This window comes from Vespa crabro, chromosome 13 (genome assembly GCF_910589235.1).
Source record: "Vespa crabro chromosome 13, iyVesCrab1.2, whole genome shotgun sequence".
NCBI lineage: Eukaryota > Metazoa > Arthropoda > Insecta > Hymenoptera > Vespidae > Vespa > Vespa crabro.
This window is the reverse complement of record NC_060967.1, coordinates 5,996,025-6,008,178: the sequence shown is the minus strand read 5'-3', so window position 1 is coordinate 6,008,178 and position 12,154 is coordinate 5,996,025. Positions and strand designations below refer to the sequence as shown.

The 12,154-nt window shown below is 30.1% G+C and overlaps 1 protein-coding gene across 1 annotated transcript; it reads right to left on the bottom strand.

Annotated features, from left to right (window-relative positions):
• Positions 1-1,317: 1,317 nt before the first annotated feature.
• On the bottom strand, positions 1,318-4,818 carry LOC124428615. The gene is made up of 5 exons (XM_046972876.1): positions 4,669-4,818; positions 4,426-4,611; positions 3,293-3,521; positions 2,058-2,514; positions 1,318-1,660 (listed from the first exon to the last, which is right to left on the bottom strand). Exons 1-5 carry the CDS (start codon positions 4,816-4,818, stop codon positions 1,318-1,320), a joined length of 1,365 nt encoding a protein of 454 aa, XP_046828832.1.
• Positions 4,819-12,154: the final 7,336 nt, after the last annotated feature.

The following is a 12,154-nucleotide window of genomic DNA, read 5'->3' as shown; positions in this document are numbered from 1 at the left end:
AGTAAATCCTGGATTATCCTTGCTCCTTCTCCCTCCTGCCATCGTCTCATATCGATAACTTTGTTCCACTGCTTGCGCCGTTTAAATCTCCTGGCATACTTCAGATGTCAAATATAAATGACGCATTAAATCGTAAGAAATATTATTATGTTACCAATAATTTTAGATTTTGTTCTCTTTCTTTATTATTTTTTCTTTTTCTTCTTTTTTATTCTTTTAATTGCTTTTATCGATCATTTCATACCCATATCCGTATTCAAATTTTTGCGATCATTTTACTTTATAAAAATCGAATGTTCTTTGAATCTTTTTTTCGTGGTTTCCTACTTTGATATTTATTTATTTATCTTCCACCCTGAGTGGGACGCATAGGCCCACTCATTCACATACAAAGTGAGATATTGAAAAATAAATATTTTTTCCATGAGCAACACCTTTGGCCGTTGTCTTACAGATTCTTTTTTATAACTTCCAGGAATTTCCCCGCAATTTGTCATTTGAGACATTCGTTGCGTTGTTTTATTGAATTAAGGGTAGCACGTGAGTGCTATTTCCAGTGGAATAACACTATTACAATATCGTGTTGTTTCAGACTTGCGTAACTAGATCTTAAGGTCTCTTTTTCTTAAGTCTTCTTGCTGTATTGTTGATGTAGAAAGTATTGGTTAGCAGTTTAGGTTGATTTAGGGTCCTTGATTTATATTTGTCAGACATCCGCTATATCTCCTTTGATATTGGTGGGATTTGTTAATCTTTACGTAAGTCCTTGTTTTTGACATTCCATGGTGCGTCCACTATTGTGCGGATTATTATTGATTGCATAGCTTACATTTCAGAGATATGGTATTTAGCTGCCGTGTCCCATAACTGGCTGCCGTACATTCAAATAGACTTTGTTATTGTTTTATATATTGGTAACTTATTTTCTATATTTAGTTTAGATTCTCGGCCTGTTAACCGGTAAATGTTTTTTTTTAAATTTTAATTTGTAGTATTTTTTTATGAATGTGTTGTTTAGTTTAGGGTCAAGGTACAAACCCAAATATTTGATTGATTTTGTTTGCGGTATTTCATTATTGTGTATAATGATTGCTGGTATTTTGTCTTTGGGAAGAGCGAATGTAATGTGATTGCATTTATTGTAGTTGAATTACATTTTTCGATCTATCAGCCATTTTTCAAGCAATTTTATGGGATTTTGCTAGATTAAAGCTGCTTCTTGTGGATCTAAGTATCTTTTATGTGGCTAAGAATGCACTATCGAATGTACTTAATATAGTGTCTTGCGTTATCGGGATATCCGCTGTTAATATACTGTCAGCGTATCGAAGTGTAGAGCGTATAGAGGACCGGACCCAGTACACTTCCTAATGGAACGCCGGCAAATATTACGTGTACTGCTGAGTGCGAGTCCTTAACTTTAACGTAATAGGTTCTATTGTTTAGGTATGATTTAAGTAAGAGATAAATTGGTACTTGTAAGTATTGTCTTATAGTTTTCAATAAGCATTCATGCCATACCTTGTCAAAGGCTTTTCCTACGTCTAAGAATAGACTTGCACAGTATTTCTTGTTTTCCGTAGCAGGTGTTATTTGGTTAATTAATCTGTGGACCTGTTCAGTTGTAGCATGTTTCTCCCTATAGCCAAACTGGTGATCTCTTATTAATCGTTTTTTATTAATTATATTTTTTAATTCTAACTAATATTACTTTTTCTAAAAGTTTAGGAAGAATAGGTAATGAGGAAATAGATCTGTAAGAGGATGGTTCACGAATATCTTTATTCGGCTTAGAAAAGCATTATTATTTCTGCCAGTTTTCATGAGTCAAGGAGGTAGTGGAGTCTAAGTAAGGCATTATATATTATGGTAATCATTCTGATGGCTTTTTCTAAGAGTTCTTTAATTACTTTCCCATTAATGAGATCAAATCCTGGAGATTTTTTTGGTTTTTATTGTATTTTTCAATAGCTTTATTTCTCTTTTTTTTTAGTCTTGTATATCAAGTTGTTTTGATCTTTGCTTTCAGTACTATCGCATACGGTTATAGCATTTACTGTCGTGGCCATACTATTTCCCTGAAATTTTGATATAAGTGGTTAGTAAATGTCTTGGCTTGTTCCATGGAAACAAATGTCTTTGCCGAAGATCCATTTGGTTTTCGCAGTGCAGGTATCTGCGTTATTGGTCTTTTTAATTTTTTTGTTGCCTTCCAGAGTGAATAGTTTGTATCTTCATTTGGCGTAAGGTTTAAGAGATAATTGTTAAACCCAGAATTACAGCATTCTTTTATCATTATTTTAACCTCCCTTGAGAGTGCATTTAACTGCCTTTTATTTTCTTCTGTTTTGTATCTTTGCCATTTGTATTGAACTTTTCGTTTTTGTTTAATTTTCAGCAAGACATTGGCTGGGTATGAACAACTCTTTTTATTTTCTTGTATATTAGAAGAAGATAACCATGCTGGCTCTTGAATTATTTTTGTTATGAGGTCCACGACATCCTCGATGTGTTCTGAAGTTTTTAGAGGGATTTTGCAATTTAGATATTCATCAATAGTTGATTGAAATTTATCACAGTCCGTATTTTTATTTTGTAATTTGGGTGTAGTTTCTATGTGACGAAATAGATCCGCGTGACGACCTGTGTGTACGAGCGTCGTGTATAGACGACGTCAGTGCATAACACTTGATATACCATTTGACTATGAGCCCCACGATGTGTTTATTTTTACGCATACATCGATTTCATTTGTTTTATTATCTTGTTTTAAAATTTATCACTATGCATTAAATTATTAAGAATTTTAATTTGTTATTGTAAAGTGAAATTTTTAATTTTTAAATACATTTTTATCGATAATAATTGCAAATCTCCAAATATGTTGTTGTATAACAATTAAAACATCGTACGATCAAGAGAATGACGAGGCTGCACCGAAAGATGTAAGTGCGAACACATAAGCGCGATATGCACACTTTTTGGCTCAGTGCTCCATTCAGCGGTGTCACTCCGGCGGAGCACACTGCCATAGCAAAAGGGTTAAGGAAGTTTGAGTATCCCTGTTGAGTAATTTTATATTTAAGCGGTGAATATATAGCTGAAATTTGTGTTTCTCCAATTATAGTTTCTAGTGTAATTATTGTTGCTTGTAGATAATTAAGTGAAGTATTGTCATATAAATGGTGTTTAATATTATTTTTAATGATAATCGCAAAACTCACGCGTGTATTTCCCGATGGGTGTTTGGTATCATATATGTTGCAGTACGGTATTTTTATATAATTTTTACCAGTAAAGTGAGTGTCTGAAATTGCCATAATATCGATGTTATGTGTGTAGATAAAAATTTTGAGTTCTTGAAGTCTTTGTCGTAACCCGTTGCTGTTCCAAACAGCTATTCTGATTGACCCATCCATTATTTTTAGGTATTCAAGAATTTCGTTAAGAGGTCTAACATGATGGTTATTTGATGTGTTTGTTGTTGTAACGGTGATGTTTGTGTTGAAGTCATGTCTGTTCTGTATTTTTAGAAGATTGGATTAAAAGTTGTTTAAGTTCCGTATATTTGTTTCCAGGAGAATTTTTTGAGCAAGCAAGAGATGCTAGGAATTATGTTTACGAGGTCTGTTTGCATGTTACATGTGCATAGGTTCTATTATTCTTGTAATAGTGTTTACTATAGTTTTGTGAAATATCTATTTTTGGATTGTATTCTGTGGTATAAGTAATATAGTTATTAGTAGCTTCAGATAGTGTTAAAAAATATTTGTGAAAATAAATTCCTAGTGACGTTCTCTATTTCAAATTATTCTATTTTATTTTTGCAGTCTCAGTATTTAGTTCACTTTTTAACGTCTTTATTATTCTTATAAAAATTTCATCGATAGTCGCCGTACACCGAATTTTTCCATCGGCCTAATGCTTCCTTGTTATCTCGTTTTTAAACATAAGTAACTAGTCTTAGATAATAAAGATGACGGTATCCATATGATAAGTTTTGTGATATTTGGCTTTTAGTGTTTACTATTATTCTTTTTCCGTCAATTAACAGATAAATGGATTTATAGTCATTATCAAGAAACAAAACGATCAATTGTTTACAGTTTGTCCATCTCAATTTTTACATATGTAGATTTTGCTGTGTGTACACTTTCCGCATACACTTTTTTTTGCATGAATTGCAAATATTTGTAGTCTTATTGTTGTTGCAATATTCTATTTAACACCATTTGCGTGCAGGAAACGTGCCACTTGTAGTTGGTATATCGCCTCCGTGTGGTTTTTGCCTTTAAGTCTGATATTCTGAAGCAAGCTCTTCTGCTAATCGAAACAAAACTCTTTACATGTGATATTTTCTCCTGTTGTATATTAGTACAATATCCAGCAAATTATTTCGGCTAAATCTAAAATTTTGAAAAAGACTTGAAGTGGCCACCTTTTTGATCTTGATTTCACGGTATATTTTCGTGCCATTTCATCAGTGACATCGACGCTAAATTTAGTTTTATTATAAAACGATACAGTTTCAGGCAATTTCTTAGCAATTTTATCAATTGTTACTTTTTTATGCTTTGTACTTTGTATAATTACTTTTATATTTGGTTTTCTCTAATAAATGGTAAGTGTGCATCTATTGGATTGATATAACGACGTTGAGAAACGAGCCATGCCGTATTTTTTCAGTTTGCAGGTTTTCGGCAATTCCTTCTTATTTGCTCGTATTGTTCCAAGCAACGAGGTATTTTCAGATCTTAATTTTAATGCCAAAGAGAAACTTGTAAAAAAATTATCAGTTGTCACAGTTCGACACGTCATGGTTTCTATTCTATTTCCTTTTGAAATTTTAGCTGGTTACTCTAATCGTATCTTTCTTTTCCTTTTAATCCAGATAATAACCATCTGTCTTCTAACCGATTCTATTTGTTTTGCAACGATATTTTTTCTATATAATCTAACACTAATGTCCATCGATATTTCACTCACGAAAGCGAGAAATTGAGAATCATCGAATATTTAACAAATGAAATATTTAGTATATATTTGTTAACATTTACGTAATTTTCATTATAACTAAGTATTAATAGTTACGCATGCACGAATAACTAATTACTTTCCGCAAAATTATATCCAGTAAGAGTGAGTTAGATGCTTGGATTGATAATCGTTCTCTCTTTCTTTCTCATCTGTTTTTATCTATTTGTAAACTCGAGAAAGCAAGTCCATAAGTTTGTATAAATTCCATTCGATGTGAAAATGAACATTGAAAAGTATAATTATCTGTATTAGTTAATTCCTTTGATAAAGTTTCTGTTCTAATGAAAATTACGCCAATGTTCCTTCTTTTTCTTCTTTTTTATTGTCATATAAAGGAAGAAGAAGAAAGAGAAAGAATGGCAAGGGAGAATGGTCGGTTTTAGTAATAACGGTTTGTTAATCCCAATGTTATTTCACTTCTGTACCAGAATAGAACGGATATATTATCCAGGTAGTGAAAACGGCTCAATGTCACTTGACTGATGGTCGTTATCTCGCGTCAATATTTTCTATCTGTGATATGAAGAAAGAGTGAGAAGGATTATCGACTATCAGTTTACGTGTCTGTATACAAATCCCTTGTCACACTCTCTCCCTCTCTCTTTCTTTCTATTGCTCTCTCTTTGTCTTTTTCTTCTTCTCTCTTATACATTTTTTTTACTCCTTTCCTATTTCTCCTCCACGAAACCATACTTGGGAATGTCGATTGTTTTTCGTTTCTCTTTTTTGCTACCATGTCTGTGTTTATGTATGTAATATATATATATATATATATATATATATATATATATATATATATATATATATATGTTATATATGTCCCTCATTTTTCTTCTTTCTCTCTTCGGTAAAGGTTAATTTATTACTTTTCGGTCTTTATCCTATTCGTTATTTCGTTATCCGTGCACTTCCATGTCACTTACACACTCTAGAATTCTGCCTCTTCTCTTCCTTCCATAAACGAACGAACCCCACGAAGGTCAGGTCAAGCGTCTGTCAATTTTTTTTTATATCTTCAAAATCGACTCATCATTCCGATCTTATCATGAAAAATAGACGAATTTAAAATGAAACTATTGAGCGAAACGTGCAATGAATTACCGATCGAAAATACAGTAACTAATCTATAAAACATAAATAATATATAGGAAACAATGATTGAATATATAATTAATGACGCTAATACAATTATTCAGCTTTGAAAATTTAACATGGTTTCTGTTTCCCAGTCACGATTGAAACTACCTACATAATACGCATAACAATCTGTATAACATCATAAGTCTCAATAAATCTCCGGTCTAGCTAGGAAAAATAAATTCTCTTTTAGAAATTCTACTTTATTCATCAACATATTCTCCTTCAAGAGTGATACATTCATTTCAATACTCCTCTTACTTTTCGATGCTTCTTTTGTACAACGATTTGTCTTTGTTCTCAAAATAGGTTTCAGTTTTGGCAATAACTTCTACGATTGAGCCGGATGTGTAGTAGTGGATTCATATTTCATCCATAGTCACATACCCACGCAAGAAATCTTTTTTATCTCACTTGAACAACTCCAAACAGCGCTCTGAATCCTCGACGCGTTGTTGTTTTCGTTTCGATGTGAGATACGCGGCACCAACTTCGAAAGCAACTTACGCATGCTCAAATTTTCTTATAAAATTGTAAACACACTACCTTCTGAATACTTTTCGTTATCAGTTGTAACATGCAACTTCACTTTACGGCCTTTCAAAACTATTTTGTGGACTTTTCTTATGTTTTCCGGAACAACTGCCGATTTTGTTTAAATTCTGCAGTCAATAATAGTTAATTTTCCAGAGATTCCATAACACTTATCAAGCCACTGTTTTCCTACAACAGTATTTTTCCTCATCAAAAAACAATGTTTAATCAATACTCGAAGTCCTCTTCTATCCATTGTTTTGAAAATTACAAAACTTGGCTCACTAAAACCATTATAACCTGTAAACTAATTATCAGAATGTCACGAAATCTTGACATGTATCTTTTGAAGGATGAAAAATTATATGAGTACTGTCAACAATATTGATATATTATTTTAAATATATATGTAAATAAGGAATACTTTCTTCAGGTAGACTTGCTGCGCTTCTCATGACCCGCCCTTCCCTTGTCTTTTGTTATCAACAAATTCTGTTGTTACTTACAAATCGAGCTGTTAAGATTTGGAAGAGAATCGGACAGTAAAAAATAGAACTTAGACGAGATAAGTAGTACGAGAGTTTACAAAGAGATTTATAAAAGATAATATATTAAATAAAATTTAAGTAGTGTGAATAATAAACGTGAATTGTCGTTTCTTTGTTCACAGGTAAGACTGTAAATAGCAAATAAGTATTAATTAACAATTAAAGATTTATTCCTTTGTTCACAGAGAAACATATTTTCGTTTATTACCTCACTTAATGAATCCGAGATATTATATATATATATATATATATATATATATATATATGTAAAGAAAGTATACTTTCTTCAGATAGATTTGCGTCTCATAACCCGCCCTTCCATTGTCCTTTATTATTTACAATTTCTTTTGTGACCTACAAACCGAGCGGTTAAGATTTGGAAGAGAAACGGACAGTATGAAATATAACGTAGAAGAGAAAAGTAACACGAGAACTATAAGAAAATTTGTAAAATATATTAATTAAGATTTAATATTGTGAATAATAAACGTAAATTGTCGTTTCTTTGTTCACAGGTAAGAGTAATTAAGAGCTAAGCATTAACTAATAAATAAAGATCTATTAACTTTGTTCACAGAGAAACACATTTTCGTTCGTCATTTCACCCTAATTAAAACGAGTAGAAATAGAAAATTTATAATATTATATATATATATATATATATATATATATATGTATGTATGTTAATATATATACTTATATATATTCATGATAGAAAAAGACATGATATAAAGTTGATTCCCTTCAATCACCCTTTAAATAAGCGTTCAGAAACACTCTGTCCCTATATTATAAAGATTATATTCAATATATTCAAACGTATATTTATTGAAATATATTAATATATATATAAAATTATATATCAAAAAGTTTCTATTATGTTAAAATTATACATATTAAATAACGAATCATAATATTTTCTGTTTACTCATTACCCATCAAAAAACAAGGCTAGAAGAATAGATTAACTCAGAGGAATTTATGTTATGCTATAGAAAAGTTGTGAACATAGTAAGAATGCTGATTTAAGAAAAAAATGAATAAAAGAATATAAAAAAGAAAGAAAAAAGAAAGAAAAGGGTATGCAAACATAGTTTAATATCATAGCTAAAAATGTGAAGTTGAACTTAAAAAAAATGTAAAGTATGCTGCTTCTTATAACTTTTATCGGCATACCTATCTTCTCTCTGTCTCTGTCTCTCTCTCTCTCTCTCTCTCTCTCTCTCTTACGCTCTTGGATAGCATCTATGAATAGATGCACAAACTATTTTTTAATAAGAAACGAAAAAGCATTCCTAGCAAAATATATGGGAGATGAAATATATCAATATGTTGTTCAGATTGGAAGAAGACGATTTAAATATTTATTTTTACTATTTATTTGTATTCTTTCTCTATCTCTCTTTTCCTCTCTCTTTCTCTCTTATTTTTTTTATTATTTGTTTCCAAAAAAATTGTTATAATTAATTGATTTTCTAATAAGTTTTATATTGATTGATGTAAAATTAAGATATTGATATTTAATAAAATGATAATCGAGAAAAAACAGAGAAAGAGAGAAAGAGAGAGAAAGAAAAGGAAAATATATAGAGATTTAAAAATTTTCAATTTGTTCTTACAATTTTTTTATATGAATTACTTTTCGAAGATATTTACTTTATAATGAGTGAATTCATGATATAAGAAAAAGATAAAGATCTTTAATATGCTAATATTCGATAACAGAATGTTATAAACGAAATTTGCTAAACAATTTGGATAGAATGAAGACAACAAAAACTGGTATTAAAAATCCCATTACTTTGATTTACCGCTATAAAATAAATTCATTTTGCGGAAAATGAATCGAAGATCTTAATCTCCATCCTTCCAGTCGATACCTATCTGCGGATAATATAATTACAAAATATTATAATTACAAAAAAAAAATAATAATCTATTTATTCGCGTTCTGTTATGATTAATTGACTTGACTTAACAATAATATATAAATAAAAGTATTTATTCAATTTTATTGTAAAAATTAAATTTATTATCATTGAAAAATAATGAATTAGAATATGGACTTTAAATATATACATATGTACACACACACATATATATATATATATATATATATATATATATATGTGTGTGTGTGTGTACATATGTGTATATCGCTGAGCATATAAAAGAAAGGTTTATGAATGTAACAACAGGTTACTTCATTGAGTAAATTATTCAAATTTTAAATAATTTCAATGATTGGATGGTGTAATGAAGAACACAGCTGAAATACGAAAGTCAATAATACTGTATTCGACTCTCGATCATTTTATCTCAAACACACACACACACAACTAACTAACGCTAATATTTTCAATCTTTTCGAGCAGCTACTGATAGACTTACTTATCTTATACATGCATACAAACAAGTAACTAATACGACAAACTTCCATCCCTTGTTTAACTGTCGATCGGATTGTCTCATACGCATACACATACATGCATACTTAAAATTAGCGTTAGAACCTTCTATCCAATATATATATGTATTCATGTATATCACATTTATCTTTGATTTATCAGTTGAATACGTCTTTGTGAATATTTCTATTGAAAAATATCTTTTCCATCCTATAATGTGTATAATATGTTTGTTCTACATATATAAATGAATCTATAATTTATTTGTGATCTGTCTGGAGATATATTTGAATATACGGATTGTGAAGAATCGATCTATTTTACTGACTTAGAAGTTTCTTGAATATGACTAATATATACATGATTAGATTGAGCTTTTTAACCAAATAATTAAATTGTTTGGTAAACAAAAGAAGATTTTCATGATCGAATTGTAATGAATATTATGGGAGAGGGAGAGAGAAATTCAAAGATAGAATTCATATAATAAAAGATTATTATAATATATCATTGTTATCACTATCTCTATTACGACGATATTCTTTCGAATCTATTGGTAAATCGACTTTGCGGAATAAGTGATATTGACTTAATGATCGATTACGTAATATTTGCTCCGAGTTTCCTATGATGTAATCAAATTTATGGTCGTTTCCGATATCTTTAGATTTTCACATCTATATATATATCTCGGATTAATTATGTGAGGTGATAAAGGAAAATATGTTTTTCTGTGAAAACGTAATAAATCTTTATTTGTTAATTACTATTTATTTACTATTTACAGTCTTACCTGTGAACATAGAAACGACAATTTACGTTTATTATTCACATTGTTTAAATTTTATATTACACTCTCATGCTACTTTTCTCGTCTACGTTCTATTTCCTATTGCCCGTTTCTCATCCAAATCTTAACGGCTCGATTTGTAGGTAACAAAACAGTTTGTAGATAACAAAAGACAATGGAAGGGCGGGACATGAGAAGCGCGGCAAATCTACCTGGAAAAAGTATACTTTCTTTACACACACATATATATATATATATATACAGAGAAGAGAAAATTTAGAGAAATTATTTAAACCATATACGGGACATGGGGAAATATAACAACTAACAACTTTTTTACAAGGTTGTCATTAGCGAGTAAACTTCATGCAAAAAAAACTTCGCTTGTTGGAACTATTCGCAGAAGTAAAAGGGAGCTACCAAATTTAGCTAGACAGGCAAAGGATAGTGAGAGACGCTTCCCAAAAATATTATACAAATCGAATGATTTTATTCTTACAATTTACAAAGCTAAATCCGATAAAAAGTATTGATACTTAGTCCAATGCATTTATTCGTTGAAATTGAGATAAGTGACATCCGTATACCAGAGACAATTAGATTTTACAATAGCACAAAATTCGGTATAGATGTAACCGATCAAATGGCCAGAAAATATTGTGAAAAATCTAAATGACAAAAATGGCCTGTACAGGTGTTTTTCAATATCTTAGATTTAGCTGAGATAAATGCCTGGATTTTATACAAAGATACGACGGATGAAGGAATATCGAGGCAAGAATTTTTATTTCAATTGGCAGAAGAGCTTGGGACCGAATATTCGAAGGAGAGACAGCTAAGCAAAGAATGTTCATCAAATACAGCTACAGATTCATCTCGATGGAAAGTTTGTCAAATAAGATATTGTAAAGTCAATAAGACTGACAAAATTTGTATAAAATGTAAAAAATGCTTATGCGGAAAATGTGCGATACAAAATACTGTAATTTGTAAATAATGTGCAGAAAATGCATAAATGTAAATAAAACATTTCTAAATAGAAAAAAAATATTTTGTTTACTATCCAATTGACTAAAATCTCTTTCTAGATTAATATAAATTCTTTTTTTGAAGCAGTCATTTGACTGCTCAGAGTAAGATTTGGTATACATGAAATGTCGGTAGGTTTAATGTTAAGTGGACTCCTAAAGAGGGAATCATAACAAAATATCGCTGGGAGAAAAATCACATAAGCAATGTAGAAACGAATTAGTGTTTTGATCTTTATTAAAAATAATATACAATGTATATACCCGCTAATTATTCACTTTGAAAAAATAATCGACAAATGTACATTCTTTATATGTATTAGTCATCGAACAAAATTCTACTACTGCTAAACGTAAGTAAATTAAAGAATATTAAAAAGGATTAGTAACACTCGTTAATCGTAAAATAATGTTATTTAATATTTCAATACGGCTAAATTTTGAACACGGAGTAGTTGATTACTTACAATGACTTCACTATTATCAAAATAACTTTCTTTTGGGTTCTGACACGTATACATCGAAGATCTATCTTTCCGAACGTCTAAAATTAAAACATTAATACTTTCCCGCATTTTGTAGTTATTTAAAGAATATATAATATGCATGTATTACAATATATTAATATTTAATCGATGACACATTTATTTAAACAATTTATTATACATAATA